The sequence below is a fragment of the Myodes glareolus genome, chromosome 18 (genome assembly GCF_982192425.1).
Source record: "Myodes glareolus chromosome 18, mMyoGla1.1, whole genome shotgun sequence".
Lineage (NCBI taxonomy): Eukaryota > Metazoa > Chordata > Mammalia > Rodentia > Cricetidae > Myodes > Myodes glareolus.
Window position 1 is genome coordinate 69,634,411 of NC_142043.1, and position 19,573 is coordinate 69,653,983.

Sequence of the window (19,573 nt, forward strand, 5' to 3'; positions counted from 1 at the left end):
TAGCCCCCAGACCCTCCCAGCAGGCCCAGACCACCCCCTTAGAGGCCAGCTTCCCATAGACTATGATGGGGCAGAGTCCAGCTGCTGTTTGTACAGCAGGGTCTCTGACCTTCCTGGAACCTCCCTGGCCTCCCCACCCCCAAGACATAAGACAGGCCGATGTGGAAATCACTGTTTTTATTAATTTCATAAGTGGGAAATTCCGTGTGAGAGTGAAAAGTGCAAGCCATGCACTCTAAGGAAGGTTTGCACACAGGCAGGGCAAGGCCGCCGGACAGAGGTCCCAGTACAACCCTGGGGATTCCCCACCTTTTGTCTCTGGGTTCCTGGGGCCCAGGGTTTATGTACCCAGGAGTGAGGACACTCGGAGGTCGTGGGCAGGAGGGGTCAGAACAGTAAAGGACTCAGGGACCAAGTTAAAGGGGCAAAAAGTTCAGGACTCCATCCAGGTGTTGCCGCAGCCAGGGCTGCAGGCGGAAGAGATTGATGTGGAAGTCTCTAGGCTTCACACCCTGGGGAGGCTTCTTGCGCGAGTTTTTGTTGGAGGAACCTTGACAAGGATCGTAAAGACCCCAGCTCACCAGGCCCACCTGGAGGAAGAGAGGATGGGGTTGGGCAGTGCCAGCCTTACTCCAAGACTCAACCCATCTGTTCCTCGAAGGGCTCCCACCTGACCCTGCAAGAAGAACTCGCACCCTGCCTGGCCCCACTTCCCACCTGGAAAAACCTGTATCTCCGCTCAAGGAAAACTGCACCCCCAGATTCTCCTGCAGGGAAAGAAGGGACAAGAGACAGTGTCACCCAGGACAGATGTCTCCGTAACATCTCGTGGGAGTGCAGGGGTGGCTTTCTCACCTCTGCAGGGATTGTCATCCTGTTCCATCCCACTGCATAGGAACTGGTCTGTCACTACCTCACTGACGTCCGTCAAGCCGGGGAAGGCGTTTTTGTTTTCGGAGACGGCCTTGATACAGTTTGCCCGCTGCAATGCGGGGAGTAGGAGAGAAGAACATGCCAGGAGACATTAAGCAGACCAGCTAGGCCCTGGAGAAGGGGAGACTCCAGGCAGGGCTGGACATTCTGGGAGCTGCCTCCACAGGATCCCTTCTGAGCTCTCACCTCTGGTCCTGTCCTGAGGTTGATGTTCAGTTTGTTCCCATTCAAAGCCACAAAATGCGCAGGAACCTTCTGCTGCTGCAGAAGTTCAGTCTCTGCCGGTGGGGAGAAGGCAGTGTCAGCACAGGCTTCCTTACCCAGAGCCCCTGCGGTGAGGACTGCAGCCCCAACCTGCCAGCTCAGCCGAGCTCTGCCCCCAGCTAACCATGTTCTCTACAGGTGCCGCCTTGGGATCTCCGAAGAGCCATGTTGGCCTCCACCGTGCAAGGAAGGCAGATCGGCCTGGGGAGAAAGGAGACCGTCACATGGGCCAGCCCTCAGTATCCCCTCTGGTACTTTCCAAAACGCTGTCCTCTGTAGGGTGCCCTCCCAGCCTGGGCTCAGGCACCTGGCATGGGTGGACATTTTCACTTTCTGGGTCAGCTTCAGCAGGGCAATATCATCGGCGTAGAACTCAGAGATGCCCTGGCTCTGCTTTGCGTGGACGTCAAACCCTGGGGCGATCAGCGCCTTCTCCACCAGGAATTCTTTGCCATGAGGAGAGGTGGGGTCCCCTGGGGACAGTGGTGGATTAGACATGAACCGGTGATGACTCTGGCCTTGGGTGAGGGGCCGGCTGCAGCTCCTGACTTACCCACGGTGACCCTCCACAGGTGGCGGTCCTCCATCTGGCTATCATGGAAGCAGTGAGCTGCTGTCAGTACCCACTGGTCAGAGATGAGGGACCCCCGGCAAGTCTCCTTGCTCTTGGGCTACAGGGAACAGACAACAGTACAGGTTGGCTGTGTCTGGCTGTTTTCACCTCTGGGATCTAATCCCTGCCCCTCCTTCCCCATACCTTAAAGGTGACATGCCAAGGTGTCCTCTCCTGGTCAGAGGCATTGACAGACATGTTCCCCACCCCACAGATGGTATCCGTCAGCTTGGAGACATCTGTGGGCAAAGGCAGGGAAGGAGGTGGGTGACGGATACAGGTCCAGGCTGGCACCCCAGCTCCCGGCTGATTCCCCACTCTGCTCTCTGCGGCCAGGGGGACGAAGCTTCACGTACCCAGCATGTGCTCAAAGACCTGCTGCACGGCCTTCGCGTCCTGCAGGATGAAGGCATGTCTCTCGCCATCCTTCTTGGACGCCAGCTCGTTCAGCTCTTTCCAGTCCACATCCAGTTTGCCCACCCCGATAGCATAGATATCTGAGGGGAAGGAGGGACGTCACGAGAGCCTGTGGCCCAGAGCCCACCCAAGACGTGAGGCGGGCACTTGAGCTCACCGAGCCAACAAAGACCTGAATTAGACAGACTCTGCCTCCTCCATCCCTGCCTGTCTCCCTCTCCTCCTGCCACCATCCCTGGACCCCAACCCTGCACAGCCTCCGAGAAGGCCCTCAAACCCACAAGCACACCCTGCTCAGGCCTCTGCTCCAGCTGCACCTCTGGCTGGGGTACTCTGCCCCAGGCGTCCACATGGCTCTTCAGCAAGGTCTTCTAAGTGTGCGATGCCCCAGACCCTGGCACGCCCTACCCATTTGGCTTCACATCATGGCACTGGGTACCTATCACTCGCAGGCTAAACAACTGCCTTGTTTACTTTGTGTATTGCCTACACACGGTAGAACCGTGTGTCCTAGAAGAATGTGTTCAGGTTCCATTGTGAATGTGACCTGCATTAGAAACAGGGTTTTTTTTTGGGGGGAGGGGGTGCAGGTGTTGAGACAGGGTTTCCCTGTGTAGCCCTGGCTGTCCCGGAACTTGCTCTGTAGACCAGGCTGGTCTCAAACTCAGAGATTCTCCTGCCTCTGCCTCTCAAGTGCTGGGATCAAAGGTGTGTCCCACCGCTGGGGATACAGGCCTGGTATTACCAGCACTCAGGAGGTGGAAGCAGGAAGATCAGGAGTTCAAAGCCAGCCTCGGTTACTTAGTGAGTTAGAGGTCAGCCCAGGCCTGTCCCAAAAATAAAACAAAAGAGGGCTGGAGAGATGGCTCAGCCGTCAAGAGTGCTTGCTGCTTTTCTGGAGGGAGTGAATGTGTTCCCAGCACCCACGGCCTGTAACTCCAGCTCCAGGGGCAGCAAGGGCATTCACATTCATGCAGCATCCATTCACACAGACACATACATCTACAGAGATAGAGATAAATATATTTATAATAAAAGTAGACAGAGGGCTAGGGATATAGTTCAGTGGCAGAGTGCTTGCTTGGTAGGCACAAGATAATAAATACATAGGAAATTTGAACCCAAATATAGCTCACGGGACACTGTGGAAACAGGACAGAAAATGGGGTGGAAGACAGAGTTGAAGGTTGGGGTCTTGTGGCTACAAGCCAAGGACACCTGCAGCCACCAGGCCTCTACATAGCAAGACCCTGTCTTAAAAAAAAAAGACCTAAAGAAAAAAAATGCAATTGTTTTCTAGTCATAGACCACTTTGTGGTCACCCTGAACCTGAGAAGTTATTTGTTCCTTAGCAGCTTCGCCTGCCAACGCCTCACCTAGGTGTCTACTGCTGAAGGGACACGGGAGGGGACAGTCCCTACAGGGAACCCAGGCCCTTCTTCCTGCAAAGTTTCCTGAAACACGAGATGGTAATGGCATGGCGGTGGACAATACTGAGCGGTTCTCTGCACCAGACCACACTTTCATCGGCACCTTCTTCCCCTACCCACCTGCAGAAGCTGGTCCGGTGCCGACAGCACCACTCAGGACAGAAGAAACAGCCCGCAGCCCCAGCCCTCCGCAGATGGAACCGGAGTAGGGACCATAGCCAGTTTGGTACCCAGGTCCTCCATGTGATACTCAGCCACTGCCACGCAGAACTACCGGGAAACCCTTATGGCTCAGAGCCAGGCTAACTCACACTGGAACCCCCGGCAGAGGAGCCCGCCCCCACCCTGCTGGCAGCTTGGATTGGGCAGAGCCTTACCCAGATAGTCGTTCCTGTTCTGACTGATGTCCAGGATACTCCTGATGTCATCAACTGCTCGCTTGGGAGAGCCACCCATGTTGGACTTCCCTAGACAGAGAAGGGAGAGAGTGCTCCATTTGGAATGAATGCAGAATTTCTCACGGCTCTGGGAACATGAGGCACATTCAGCCATTTTAAAACACACCGTTTGGGGCTGGAGAGATGGCTTGGTGGGTAAGACTACTTGTTGCTCTTCCAGAGGATCTGTGTTCAGTTCCCAGCACCTACATGGTGGCTCACAACTATCTAGAACTCCATTTCTGGGGGATCCAATGCCCTATTCTGACCTCCAAGGGCTCTAGACTCACATATAATGCACATACATACATACATACATACATACAAATACATGCAGGCAAAACCAAATAAACACATGAAGACAAACCATTTCTGTAAAGCAAAGGAAACAGCAGAGAACAGAACCCCGAGTGGGGACAGCCTTTACCAAATGAACTGCAGACAAAGAGCTAACTTGTAGGTTTTAGAAAGAATTGGAGAAACTAGGTGCTAAGAAAATAAAACTCCCACCGGGCGGTGGTGGCACATGCCTTTAATCCCAGCATTCAGGAGGAAGAGGCAGGCGGATCTCTGTGAGTTCGAGGCCAGCCTGGTCTACAAGAGCTAGTTCCAGGACAAGCTCCAAAGCTACAGAGAAACCCTGTCTCGAAAAACCAAAAATAAATAAATAAATAAACAAACAAATAAAAATAAAACTCCCAGTCAATAAATGGGCAAAAGAACTGAATAGACAGCTTTAAAAAAAAAATCAAAACACTTAGGCCCATAACTATTTTTAAATGTGTTTGGTGCCCTTACTCATCAAGGAAATGCAAACTAAAACTACTTTGAGACAACCATTCCACCCCAGTCAGGACGGCTGACACCAGCCAACCTCACAACCAGTCTGGAGAGGATGTAGAGAGAAAGGAGCCCACTCACTGCTAGCCAAGATGCGAAGTTATGTACAGCAGTGTGGAGAACATGCCGAACATTGCTCAAAAACATTCAGAACAGAGCTACCGCATGCCCCAGCTGTTTCGCTGTTTCACTCCCGGGCATGTGTGCCCGGAGAGCTGCACACCCTTCGGGAGAAACGTCTGATTATAGCTGCCTAATTCACTAAAGCAGACAAATGGAATCAGCCGTGCTGCCCACCAACAGGTGAGTGGATAATTAAAGTGTGTGTGTGTGTGTGTGTGTGTGTGTGTGTGTGTGTGTGTTTATGGGCTAGGTGTTGTGGCACATACTTGTAATTCGAGCCACTCTGTAGGCTGAAGCAAGAAGACCAAGAGTTCTTAAACAAAATAAAATTAAGTAAGTAAGGCATGGGTGTGTACATCTTTCATCCCAGAACTTAGAAGACAAGACAGAGGCAAGTGGATCTCTGTGAGTCTGAGGCTGGTGTGGTCTACATAGTGAGTTCCAGACCACCTAAGGCTACCCAGAGAAAACCTGTCTCAAAGCTAAACAAACAAAAAGACCAAGTGAGTTCCCCAACAGCAGAAAGACAACCAGAACACAGGACTTCAGAGCCTGTCCTGACGCTGCCCATTGTTGCCGACCTCCAGCAGCTAGGGAGACACCCACCGTCTGTCAGCAGGATAATGGCGTGGCGGATCTCATGCCAAGCAGAGGTCTCCAGGTTGAACCGGGCAATCATGTTATTCATCATGAGGTAGACGCTGTTCAGAGCCTTTAAGATGTTAGTCCCAGAGGCGTTTTCATGATCTGGAATGTGCCAGAAGAAAAATCTCTTGAAAACAAACAACAAAAACCCTCTCTACCTGACTGGGAATGGTGCGTCTCTGTGTAAGAGAACCAGAAACGCAAGGGGTCAGCGTGTCTGATAAGCTCAGATAGCTTGTATATCCTTTCAAGCATTTTGGTTTTTCCACCTTAGAATGTGCACTGCAGAAACAGATATGATGGTGCAAGTCTGTAACCCTAGCACTCAGAAGACAGAGGCAAGGGGATCTCTGTGAGTTCGAGGCCAGCATGGTCTACAGAACAAGTTCTAGGTCAGCTACACAGAGATCTTGTCTCAAAAATTAAATTAAATAATTTAATTAAATACAATGGAAACACTCACTGGGTAATTTTCAGTCTAAAAGCACTACATGTTCCAAAGATAAGATGGAGTTTCCAAAGAGCTCGCGGTGCAGCTGTCTGGAGGCACCCAGGCACGGTATGCATGGTTTTACATGGTATGTGGGCGGGTAACGAAAGCTATGAAGTGTAGAAACTGGAATCCTAGCATTACCCTTGGACCCAAGTGCCTGAAGAATGAAGAAATGTGCTGGGCGGTGGTGGCGCACGCCTTTAATCCCAGCACTCGGGAGGCAGAGGCAGGCGGATCTCTGTGAGTTCGAGGCCAGCCTGGTCTACAAAGTGAGTTCCAGGACAGCTAGGACTGTTACACAGAGAAACTCTGTCTAGGGGGAGGGAGAGGGGAGGAGGAGAGGAGGGGAGGGAGAGGAGGAGGAGGAAGAAGGTACTCAATATCTCTCTCACTCTTTCTCTTTTCCTCCCTTCCCTCCCCCCCTCCATCCCTGTCATCCCTGACGAAGGGTTTCATGTAGCTCAGGTTGGCCTCAGTTTCCATAGGTAGCCAAGGATGACCTGCGATATGAGCAGCACCTTCAGGCTCCTCCCCTCTGGGGTCTCAGCAGCTGCTCGGTCCTTCCTCTACTCCCCACTTCCCCCAGCAGATGACAACCAAACCTTTATAGCAGACTTTGTCCAGACTGCTGATCACCTCCACCCCATCCTGGGATTTCTCATTCAGGATGGACATGATGGTCTTGGGCTCGGAAGCAAAGGTGATGATAGCAACGCTGACCTTGATCTCGAAGCTGAAGATCTGTAGAGAGTGGGAGAGAAGTGGTATGGGGCAGGTGCGGCGAAACTAGACAAGAGCAGGTCCCGAGACACCAAGAGCTTGCGCTCAGCTGACCCGCAAGACCCTTAGCGAGAAACTCAGAGGATGACGCATGCGCTGAGCTGACCCGCGAGACCCTTGGTGAGAAACTCAGGGAACGGCGCACGCCAAGTATGTGCTTCTGGCAGACCCCCTCCTCATTTCACCCACACATCAGGTCAGTGATGGTCCGTGACGAGCATGCCCATCTCACAGTTAAAGAAATTGAGCTGTGTGCCGGGCGGTGGTGGCTCACGCCTTTAATCCCAGCACTCGAGAGGCAGAGGCCGGCAGAGCTCAGTGAGTTCGAGGCCAACCTGGTCTACAAGAGCTAGTTCCAGGACAGGCTCCAAAGTCTCCAAAGCTGTCTCGAACCCCCCCCCCCCAAAAAAAAAGAAGAAAAAAGAAATTGAGCTGTGCTTCTTCCGCCTGAACCAGACCACTGAGGAGAGATGTAGGGCGGCCAGAGTTACTCATTTAAGGTCTAAAACAGTCTTCAGAACACACACAAATCCTCTTTAAATGCAGCTGGGGGCAGGGCTAGAGTGACGGTCGGCAGCTAAGAGCATTTGCTGTTCTACCCGAGTTCCAATCCCAGAACACGGCTGGATGGCTCACAGATGCCTATAATTTAACAAATGCCTGTAATTTCAGCTCTAAGGTATCCAGCGCCTGTGTCTGTCCTCCCCCCCACATGCACACACACACACATGCACACACATACACATATATACACACATGCACACATACACACATGTGGCACTCACTCACACAATCACAAATACACACACATAAATAAAAATTAAAAATAATAAAAATAAAATAAGATGGAGTTGGGAATAGAGACAAATCCACATCAAGGCAATAGAATCAAAATTCAAGGTCAGCCAGGTAGTGGTGGCAGCACACACATTTAATCCCAGCACTCGAGAGGCAGAGGCAGGAAGTAGATCTTTGTGAACTTGAGGTCAGCCTGATCTACAGAGCAAGTACTAGGACAGGCACTAGAGCTACAGAGAAACCCTGTCTCAAAAAATAAACAAACAAACAAAAGTATTGGGCCGGGTATGGTGGGGAGAGGCAAGCTGATCTCTGTGAGTCTGAAGCCAGCCTGGTCTGTATAGTGTGTTCTAGGACATAGTTCTATGGTTCTTGTTGGTGCTGCCCTCCTCGTGTGTGTGTGTGTGCTCTGTGCTGAGTGCTCCAGGGAAGCTACTGGACAGTGTCCAACAGTTCTGTCCCTGCCCCCCACCCCCCTGGGTTTACAAACACGTCTATGGTATCTGACAAATTTTTTCTATTCGGATTCCAGAAATCTGAAATAAGGTTTGTGCAACAGGTGCCTTTACCCATGAGCTATTTTCCCAGTCTTTTGTTGGTCCCATGCTGTCTGAGGCGGGCCTTGACCTCCTAACATCCCGTCTCTACCATATCTGTCTTGGGGTATGAAATTATTGGCTTATATAGTATGGAAAACAACCTGATATTAGCATAAAAACAGACAAGAAGACCAATGAAACCAAATGGAAAACTGGATATTAATCCACACACTATGAACACCTGATTTTTGACAAAGAAAGAAGTAAAAAAAATCAAATGGAAAAAAGAAAGCATATTTAACAAATGATACTGGCATAAATGGATATGTAGAAGAATGCAAATAGATCCATACCTATCACCATACACAAAACTCAAGTTCAAATGGATCAAAGACCTCAACATAAAGCCAGTCACACTGAACCTTATAGATGAGAAAGTGGGAAGTACACTTGAACACATTGGCACAGACAACCATTTCCTAGATATAACCCCAGCAGCACAGGCACTGAGAGAAACAATTAATAAATGGGACCTCCTGAAACTGAAAAGCTTCTGTAAAGCAAAGGACACAGTCAACAAGACAAAATGATAGCTTACAGAATGGGAAAAGATCTTCACAAATCCCACATCGGACAGAGGTTTGATCTCCAAAATATAAAAAGAACTGAAGAAATTGTTCATCAAAAGAACAAATAATCCAATAAAAAAAATAGGGTACATACCTAAGCAGAGAACTCTCAACAGATGAATCTAAAATGACTGAAAGATGCTAAGGAAATGTTCAACATCCTTAGCCATCAGAGAAATCAAAAATACTGATGAGCTGGGCGGTGGTGGCACACGCCTTTAATCCCAGCACTCGGGAGGCAGAGGCAGGCGGATCTCTGTGAGTTCGAGGCCAGCCTGGTCTACAAAGTGAGTTCCAGGACAGGCTCCAAAGTTACAGAGAAACCTTGTCTCAAAAAAAACAAAAAACACTGATGACAACTTATGCTGGAGAGGTTGTGGGGAAAAGGGAACACGTCTGCATTGTTGGTGGGAATGCAAACTGTTACAACCCCTTTGGATATCAGTGTGGCAATTTCTCAGAAAATTAGGAAACAACCTTCCTCAAGACCCAGCAATACCACTTTTGGGTATATACCCAAAGAATGCTCAATCGTGCCACAAAGACATGTGCTCAACTATGTTCATAGCAGCTTTGTTTGTCATAGTCAGAACCTGGAAACAACCTAAATGCTCCTCAACCGAAGAATGGATAAGGGAAAAGTTGTACATTTACACAATGGAGTACTACACAGCAGAAAAAAAATAATGACATCTTGGAATTTGCAGGCAAATGGATGGAGCTAGAAAACATCATATTGAGTGAGGTAACCCAGATCCAGAAAGACAATTATCACATGTACTCACTCATAAGTGGCTTTTAGACATAAAGCAAAGAAAAACCAGCCTACAAATCACAATCCCAGAGAACTTAGACAACAATGAAGATCTAAGAGAGATGTACATGGAGCTAATCTACATGGGAAGTAGAAAAAGACAAGATCTCCTGAGTAAATAGGAAGCATGGGGACCATGGGAGAGGGCAGAAGGGGAGGGGAGAGGCGGGGAGGGGAGTAGAGAAAAATATAGAGCTCAATAAAAACACCTTCTTAAAAAGAAATTATTGGCTTAATAGTATAAATGTGGCTTCAATTTTTGAAACTATTGGTTTAATCAGGCAGTGGTGGCACACACTAATTCCAGTTCTTGGGAAGCAGAGGCAGGAGGATCTCTGTGAATTTGAGGCCAGCCTGGTCTACAGGATGAGTTTCAGCACAGCCACAGCAGCTACACAGAGAAACTCTGTCTCAAGAAACAAAAGAAAAAGGGAAAGGAAGGAAGGAAGGAAGAAGATTTATTATTCAACAGAAGTGCCAGGTTCTTCTGGCACGCCCCGTAGGTTATCTGGATGCCTCTGGAGACCGCAGTTGTGGATGATGGACCCCTGAAACTCCAGAGCGGCGCTTTGCTCCTGTGAGGTGTCTCCAGGCACCCAGCCCTGTGCCTCAGACATAGTAGGTGTCCCAACACATTTGTGGAATAAAGATATAATCATATACACTGAACTCATGGTTCTGGTGGCCTGGGAGAGACTTCTAGAAGGAGGTGAATTGAGTGGAATTCTGAGCAAAAGAGAAAAGTCACCAGCAGGGTTGGGAAGGAATGACTGCCCACAGGTTCTGGATTCCTCACCCTGTCCACCATGAGGATGGCGCTCTCCTTGAAGATCTCAAAATCTTCTTTGGACACACTCTGAGAAGCATCAAGCAGTAGATAAAGGTTCAGGTGCCCTGAGCGCTGGATTTGGATTCTACGGCCCAGATTTTCTAAATAAAACAGGAAACAAAGCATTTAGGATGCCCACCCACCCTGGGCTCAGATGCCAACTCCACCCCTGGCTCAGTCACTCACCCCTACCCGACCCTGGGCTCAGATGCCCACCTCGACCCCGTGCGACAACAAGGGTCATCCAGCTCCCAGCATCCAGGCAAACTGCCCCTCTCCTGCTCTGTCCGGGTCCGTTCTCCAATACTCACCTGTCCTCTTCTGGATGGGATTGGTGGCCACAAGCAGACTGGTGAAGGAGGTGCCTAGGGCAGAGGCCACATCCTCGGGGAAGTCGTAAGAGTACGGCTCTGTGGGAAGAGCCACAGGAGGTCAGCCAGGACCAGACCTGGGTGTGGAGTCCCAGGAGAACACCGAGGGTACTGGGTACTCACGTCGGCAGACCGGTTCCGTCCCGCTCCACACCCCATTGCTCTGACACTCCCGCTCCTCAGAGCCAGTCAGCACCAGATTTAAGGAGGAACAGCGGTATCTGACCTTGTCCCCAAGGTCAAAGCGTGAGCCTGTCCGTACTGTGCCCACTGAACTGCCCGGGTTGGGGCAGTGACCAGCTGCAAGAGAACAGCAGGTAAGGGTCTGCAATGTCTGCCCAGCTCACCGCCCTCATCCTTCACACCATGGTCTTCTTCCTTAGACACCAGAAGCTTCGGACTAAAGCACGGTGGAGACCTTACCTAGGCCTCAGCCACCCCTGGAGCCCTCCAGGCCTGACCCGGGCAGTGATGGCCACACATGAGGGGAATGGTCGACCCTCAACCTAGAGGTGACTCCGAGAGAGTGTGGAACAACCTGAACTCTGTTTGAGCAGTTGGCGTGTCCACTGGGGAATCTGCATAAAGCTAAGTCTGCCAGCTTATCACCCCAGAGGAGGAAGTCCGTGAGAGACAGTTCAAAACCTCACTCGTAGCCCCAAACCAGACACCACTCAAATACTCAACAGGGCATGAATAATACTTTACAGTACATCCATATAGCAGAATGCTGTATAATTTAAAAGAGAGAGAGAAGCATGGACTCTCATGACAACATTCATAATTCTCAAAACTAAAGTACTGAACTAAGGAAAATGTGATGGGGGCTGGAGGAATGGCTCAGAGGTTAAGAGCACTGACTGTCCTTCCAGAGGTCCTGAGTTCAATACCCAGCAGCCACATGGTGGCTCATAACCAACCGTGTGTAATGGTGGCTCTATGTAGACCAGGCTGGTCTCAAACTCAGAGATCCACCTGCCTCTGGCTCCAGAGTGCTGGGATTAAAGGTGTGTGCTATTGAATAAACACATATTTTTAAATTTTCCTACTATAGAGTTTGGAGTATAGCTCACTGGTAGAGGGCTTGCCTGGCATTCCCGAAATCCTGGATCCCATCCCCAGTCTCACACACCAATTGCATTCTTTAATACAGGAAGATTGTGTGTCAAATTTAAAGCAAATTATATTTATGTTGGAATATTTGGCTATTTGGGAAAGACTCAAGAGCGTGAGTAAGGTGTCGCTGTCTGGGTAGGTGGGTGAGGACACGGTCCTGCTACCTCGGGGACGCTGCCTTCTGTGTGATGGAGAAGCTGGATGTGGTGGCAGTATGCACTCTGGTAGCCAAGGCAAGAGGATCAGGAGTTCACAGGTAGCCTGTGCCTGAAGCCAGCCTGGGCAAAGTGGCTCCAGGGGATCCTGGGAGGCCCACGTCTCCCCCCAACACTGCTCACAGGGCTGTGAAGTGCTCAGGGGTCACCAGGTTCTGGCGGCTGTCCAGGGAAGCTGTGAAGACAGGACTCTGTGGGAAGGCCCACACGAGGCTGGGCCAGGGCCAGGGCCTCAGGCACAGCACAGCTACTGACAGCAGCCGGCGGGCTTCTCTCTGTAGCCCCTCTGTTCCCTTGGAACACTGCTCAGTAATTTCAGCCCCACTAACCACCTAGCACTCTTTGCTATTTCTCTTTCTTATTTTTTCTTTTCTTTTCTTTTCTTTTCTTTTTTTTTTTTTCCCAAGACAGGGTTTCTCTATGTAACCTTAGCTGTCCTAGAACTCACTCTGTAGAGCAGGCTGGCCCCAAACTCACAGAGATCTCCTGCCTCTGCCTCCCAAGTACTGGGATGGAAGGCATGCGCCACCCCTGCCTGTCCCGTTCCCCCTTTTTAAAAGTCTTATTTTGTATGAGGGTGTCTGTGTGAAGGCTAGGCAAGAGCATTGGATACCTTGGATCTAAAGCTACTGGCGGGTGTGAGCCGGGGGCGCTGGGAACCAAACTCTGGTCCTCTAGAAAAGGAGTAAGGTGCTCTAACTGCTGAGCCCTCTTGGCAGCCCCACAACTCCCATTTTGCAGATGTGAAAAGCGAGGCACAGGAAAGGTAAGGAACCTGTCCAGAGGCTGTCTAACTCAGAGCAGCTGGAGTCACACACCCGGCTCCAGATGCTGGACACTGAGCCCAACACTCAGCTCTCCATTGCTCACAGATCTTGTCTGTGATACGTCCTGGGGCTGAGTACAAAGTGTCTGAAAGCATTTAGAAAAGCAGACTGACTAGGCTTGATAGCTCCTGCCTGTAATCTGAGCACTGAGGAGACCGAGATTGCTGCGAGTTCAAGGCCATCGTGGGCTACAGAACAAGCCCCAGTTCAACCTGGGCTAGAGTGAGACCCTGCCTCAAAGGAAGGAAGGGAAGACAGAGAGGGAGGGAGGGAGGGAGAGAAAAGTGGGGGAGGACAGGGAGAAAAGAAAAAAGAAGTTGAACGGTATGTGGTATGTAGAACCGTTGAGTCAGCTGTGAAACCCGGCAGCCACTGCCTGGCCCAGGCTCCCTGCGGGTCAGTGATGTGTGGCCCACAGACCCCAGCACACCTGATCCAGGAATATTACAGTGCTGCCAGCAACCTCATGTCCCTACCCCCACAAAGCTTCTGAGGCTGCAGCCCGCTCCCACCCCACCCCCACGCAGTCCGACAGTAAGAGCGCTTACCCCCATCATCACACACAGCTGTCTCTCCGTCCCACACGCCATTGGGGCGACAGTACCGCACAGGCGAGCCCCGCAACGTGAAGCCATCCTCACACTGGAAGCTCAGGTTGCCACCCACAGGGTGGGACCCCAGCCGAGGGGTGTAGATGCCATTCTCAAAGGAAGTCGGCGCTGGACAGCGAACCGCTGGAGGGAGAGACAAGAGCCGGAAGCTAGGCGTGGGGGAGGGGTCTTCTGTTAGAACCCGAGACTGGTCATGAAAACACGGGAAGAGTTTGGTGTGGTGCAGCCCATCATCTCAGGACTTGGGCCACTGAAGCTCAGATCCCACTAGGCTATATAGTGAATCTGAGGCAGAGGCAGGTAAATCTCTGAGTTCAAGGCCAACTACATGGAGAAACCGTGTCTCAGAACCACTCTCCCCCTGAAAAAAAACCAGAAAGTTGGGGGGTGCACACATATAATGCCAGCATTCGGAAGGCAGAGCCTGGTAAATCAATTACTTCAAGGTTGGGTCCAGCCTGGGCTACAGAGTGACATTCTGACTCAAAAAACCCCCAAAGCCAAACATGGTGGCCCACGCCTGTCCAGCCAGCATGGAGAGGTGGGCTCGGGAAGCAAGCGTTTAAGTTCATCCCCAGTGAGTTCAAAGCTCACCTTTGAAACCAAAGCAGACAGAGTTGGCAGGCTCAAAACAAAATTAACTAATCAAAAAAACGGCTGGGGAAAGTAACTCACTAAGCGTGCTGATCGAGCATAGTAAATCCTTCATTTCCGTTTGCAACACCAAAGAAAACCCAAAAAACAGATTGGAGCATAAGATTGCTGTTTTAGGCAGTTGCTGGAATACTGTCGATTTAAAGCAGTTCATTCTAACTGACTGATAAAGAACTGTCCCCCTCAAGGTCTGTGGTCCCCCAGTCTCTCAGCAAGGACCAAGACATTCAGCATCCATTTAGAATGGCCAGTAATCCTACAGTTGATTTTACCCAAAAAAGTTTGTCCTTACTAAGGACAGTGGACTTTTTCTGGGTTTGCTTGTTTGGTTGGTTTCTTTGGTTTTCTGGGGGTCTTTGTTGGGGTGAACTGTCTGTTTTTTGGAGACGGGATCTCATTTTACAACCCTGGCTGGCCTAGAACACATCATGTGGACCAGGTTGGCCTCAGACTCACAGAGATCCACCTGCCTCTGCCTCCCGAGGGCTGGGATTAAAGACCCGTGTTTCGGATATTTAGAAAGCCTCTCTCTCTCTCTCTCTCTCTCTCTCTCTCTCACCGGTCCCCAGAAACCCCAGAGGGACTCACGTTTGCAGAGGGCTCTAACAAACCGAGGGGATCGCAGGGTGAACGGCGTGCCGGATCTTGGGGTCTGCCACTGCCCATTGCTCTGGCATCGTCTCCAGGCTGGGACTGGGTAGCTGCCCAGGGGACAGGAGTAGGTGAGGAGGCTCCCAGGTGCCCAGCCATGGCTGAGGGTGAAAGTACCACCGGAGATATTGACATTCTGAGGACAGGAGACAGCGATCAGACCTGTGGGTGTGGAAAAGGAAAAGCAGCCCAGATGAGAGAGGGGCGAGAAGTGGCTGTCTCTGGACCCAGCAGCACCTGCCACGCCCACAGGGCCCCAGTAACCTCCTTCCCTGCCTCCTACCTGGGCACAGCCACAGCAGGCAGAGAAGAGTCAGCAGAGGGGCCATGCTGTCAGGACAGGAGAACCGAGAGCCAGAGGAGAGAAAGGTCATCTGACTTCCCCGAAACCACCGCTGGCTGAGCAGGCTGCCAGAGAATCAAAAGGCGGGGAGTGGCCAGGGCATGGTCAAGGGGAGAAAAAGGAAAGGAGAGGTCACAACAGAGATTAGGGGTTCAGCTTTGGGGGCAGAACCTTTGCCTTGCTCCTTCATTCCAGGACATCACAGTCAATAGACTGTGGACACTGTCCCTAAGTGGGTACACACCTACTGCACACACACACACCACACATACACACATATACACCACACACATACACACACATACCACACACACACATACACACATACTACACACACACCACATACACACACACCACATCAAACTCATACACACCGCACACACACATACACACCGCACACACACATACATACCATACACACATACACACACCACACACATACACACCACACACATACCACACACACCACACTACATACACACACATACCACATACACACACACCACACACACATACACATACTCATACCACATACACACACATACCACACACACATACACACCGCACACACACATACACACAGATCACACACACAGACCACATACACACACAGCACACACACACAGCACACACACACACATACACACTCACACACCACACACACACATACATACTCACACACACACTCACACACCACACTCACACACCACACACATACACACTCACACACCACACATACACACACACACTCACACACCACACACACACACCACACACACACACACATACACACAGATCACACACACAGACCACATACACACACAGCACACACACACACAGCACACACACATACACACTCACACAGCACACACACATACACACACAGCACACACACCACACACACACTCACACACCACACACACACACACACACACACACACACTAAAGCACACCTAGTCTTGTGTGGATCGTGTTAAGCACACAAACCCACAAACCTGAAAGCACTGTATTTATGCTGCTTCACTTCCTTTTGGAGTTGGCCCCAGGAATCTGCTTCCCTGGTCGGGTGGGTCCTGCTAATACAGCTTCTGAGGAATCGAAACTAATCTTTTCAGAGCTTCTTGGCATATGGGGAGATTCTTGGAATATGGCATATGGGTCTTTCCTTGAAAACAGGGTTGAAAAAAAGAAAAACAAGCAGTTACTTACAAAGTCGGGAAGAATGCTTAGAACATTTTTTTTTTTTTGAACATCCAGCAGATAAAATTCCAAACTTGTTAAAAAAAAAAATGGGGGTTGGGTATTCAAAAGAATAACAGTATTTTCTAGTTTGAGATACACCTTTTTTACTGGGAACAAAAAACTTTTTTCATACAATACATTTAGATATATTTTTCCCCTTTGAGACAGGGTCTCCCGTAATCCAGACTGATTTAGAATTTGCTGAGTAACTGAAACTGGCCTTGAACTCCTGGTCCTCTTGCCTCTGTCTCCTGAGAGTGAAAGTTACAAACACAGGACATCCAGCCATGGGGAAATTAGTTTGTTCTTTTCGAGATGGAGTCTGACTATGTCGCTCTGGCTGTCTTGGAACTCGCTCTGTAGACCAGGCTGGTATTGAACTCACAGAGATCCCCCATCTCCGCCTCCCAAGATTAAAGATGTGTGCTACTATGCCCTGCCCAGCCATGGAGAATGTAAGGCAATGTATCAGCCTCCTGTCTGCCATGAGCTTATAGTTACTGTTTCTGCGATTACACCAAGGCCAATGTCAAGGTGAGTACCCTCCCCAGGAAATCTGTCAGATCTACAACAAAAGTATCATTGTTTTCTATTTTTTCTGTTTCATGGATGTGTGTGCGTGCGCATGTGTGTGCATGTGTGAGTGTGTGCGCATGTGTGTGTGCATGTGTGTGAGGTGGGTGGCGTGTGTGTACATGTGTGAGTGTGTGCATGTGTGAGTGTGTGTGTGATGTGTGTGGCATGTGTGAGTGTGTGTGCATGTGTGAGTGTGTGTGTGTGCATGTGTGTGGCATGTGTGAGTGTGTGTGCATGTGTTTGTGTGTGTGTGTGTGTGTGTGTGTGTGTGTGTGTGTGTAGCATGTGCACATGTGTTTGTACCTCTGGAGATCAGAGGACAATCGTAAATGTAACTCCTCAGGCCCCTTCCACCTTTTGTTTGAGATGTGGTCTCTCACTGACCCAGAACTTTGCCAAATAAACCAGACTAACTCACAAGGGACCTGCCCATCTCTGCTTCCGACAGCAGTGAGATTACTCTTAATGTGGATTCTAAGGCGTCCTACACTTGCAAGCATTTTATTACCAACCTGGTCCTCTCTCCAGCCCCCATTTTCTTGAGACTGGGTTTCACACCGCCAGCGCTGGTCTTAAATTTACTCTGTAGTAGAGGATGTCCTTGAATTCCTGCCCCTCCTGCCCAACTTCCCAGTGCTAGTGCTAGGATTACTGCCACCTTGAGGAAGCTTTACACTCGTGACTCTTGGCTTCCTGTCCTCGAAGGCTGACTTGTAAACCCAGACGCTAGGTTCCACACTGAGCCTTCTGACATCGTCCACTGTGCTGGCTTCTAAAGGAGTAAACAAGAAGCTGAGAAGGGGCTCCTGGGTCTCCCAAGATCTGTCAGACAACAGCTGAAGCCCGGAGAAAGCCCATCTGCACATCCACATCTCTTCCTTGTCCATTCTCCCAGGGAGCTCTACACACCGCCAAGGGCTGGTGGGACTCTTCTCCACAAGGAGAGGGACGTGACAGGGTGGTGACCCGGCACCGGCTGGGAATGGTTAAGTGTTGCAGCTGCCCCACATCCTACCTTACCATAAGCTCTGCTCTGGATTTCACCTCGGTGAGAGGGGACCTGGCATCTGCTCTACGTTTTCAATGGCACACCGTCCCAAACGTGGGCTACAATACATCTCCTCCCCTCTCCCCAGAAACTGCTCTGGAGCTCCTGTCCTTGCCACCTCACCGCTTCACCCCCTGCCAGGGCCGAGAAGGTAGAGTCTCCAGATAGAGGGCACAAGTAAGGGTCTGCTCCAGTGGAGCCTGCCCCACACCCAGCCCCGTGGGGCAGCGTGGTGGGAGGAATTTTTGGATTAAGATGGCCAGGATGCTCAGGAATGACTTGGCACATTAGTTACTGTCCGTCAGTGTCGCACCTGGGGCCAGTGGGAAACACACTGAAAACAAAGTTAGTACCCAAAGGGAGAGTCAGCCAGCTACGGGACACACGCCTAGAATCCCAGCATTCAGGAGGCTGAAGCGAGAGAACTGCAGGTTTAAGAGCAGCTTAAGCTACTTGGTGTTTGGCTGGGGGCTTCACCTCAGCTCCTGGCATAAGCCCCCTCCCCTGGGAGTTGCTTCTGTCAAAACTCCACCTCCGATAAAGCCCGCCAAATGGTGACCCCCTCCCCAGGAAGGGTCAAGACAACTCCCACGGGCTATTTAAACTGCCCCAGAGAATGAACACATGGTCTCCCAGTTTTTCGTGGTCTTTCAGTTCTCTGTTTCCCTCTCTGTGTTTTCCGGGGGGTGGGTGGGTGGGAGGGGCACCCGGGAGCACTGCCATCCATTAAACCTGGGCTCTTTCCTAATTTGGTTTGATCTGGTTTGATTTGGATTATTGCGTTGGCGGAGAGGTTTGTCGGCCAAAGAAAAACACTTAACACTTAGTACTTCAGTCCAGAAAAGGAGAAGACCCACAGGTTGTCCTATAGACGTGAAAGGGTGGAGACCCACACGGGATCCTATAGACATGAAAGGGTGCTGTACCGAGTTTGGGTTCACTTGCAGAGGGCCCACACACGTGCATGTGGACAATGGAAGATCACATGGCTTCTCGGATCCTGAGGCTCATCTGTGTAGAGTGGGATAGCTCAAGACAGACAAAATGCAGACAACAGATGACGTCGGCAGCATGTGTGGCCGCTGCCATTTGTAAACGGAGAAAAGGGACCGCCCGGAAACCGGATCTGCTCTTCACTCTTCCCTAGTTTGCTGTGGGTATCGGCTGTCGTTGGCGATGGTCTCCTGATGCTGGGGCTCTGGCACGGGACTTTGTACATGCTAGGCAGTGTGTATGCCTGAGTTCTACCCCAGCCTCACATATGCCCTGGATATGAGCAGAATTTCTCTGGAAACCTCGGGGAGAACCGGGGCTGGAAAACAGGCTGAGGGGGTA

General features: G+C 50.6%; 1 protein-coding gene across 2 annotated transcripts; it reads right to left on the bottom strand.

Moving 5' to 3' along the window:
- Positions 1–160: 160 nt before the first annotated feature.
- Positions 161–16,524, bottom strand: C2 (complement C2). Of its 2 annotated transcripts, none has more exons than XM_087898519.1 (19): positions 16,368–16,524; positions 15,313–15,437; positions 14,967–15,191; positions 13,662–13,847; positions 11,079–11,255; positions 10,896–10,994; positions 10,552–10,685; positions 6,798–6,936; positions 5,664–5,804; positions 4,035–4,124; positions 2,167–2,307; positions 1,955–2,049; positions 1,751–1,868; positions 1,505–1,670; positions 1,322–1,398; positions 1,120–1,211; positions 856–982; positions 718–767; positions 161–590 (listed from the first exon to the last, which is right to left on the bottom strand). In XM_087898519.1, the coding sequence occupies exons 2-19, from the start codon at positions 15,401–15,403 to the stop codon at positions 417–419; spliced, it is 2,322 nt and encodes a 773-aa protein (XP_087754645.1). In that variant the 5' UTR covers positions 15,404–15,437; positions 16,368–16,524; the 3' UTR covers positions 161–416. The 2 variants fall into 2 exon arrangements, with proteins under 2 accessions (XP_087754645.1, XP_087754646.1); XM_087898520.1 differs by lacking the exon at positions 16,368–16,524 and adding an exon at positions 16,326–16,344.
- Between the last annotated feature and the right edge of the window lie 3,049 nt (positions 16,525–19,573).

What these genes read in the sequence shown, in the direction of transcription:
- C2 (XM_087898519.1), bottom strand. Translation starts at nt 15,403, where the DNA reads ATGACCTTTCTCTCCTCTGGCTCTCGGTTCTCCTGTCCTGACAGCATG. An exon ending in CCTGTGGAGGGTCACCGTGG is followed by an intron (nt 1,671 to 1,750) that starts GTAAGTCAGGAG and finishes CACTGTCCCCAG; the next exon opens with GGGACCCCACCTCTCCTCAT. An exon ending in ACCTCAGGACAGGACCAGAG is followed by an intron (nt 983 to 1,119) that starts GTGAGAGCTCAG and finishes CCCGCATTGCAG; the next exon opens with CGGGCAAACTGTATCAAGGC.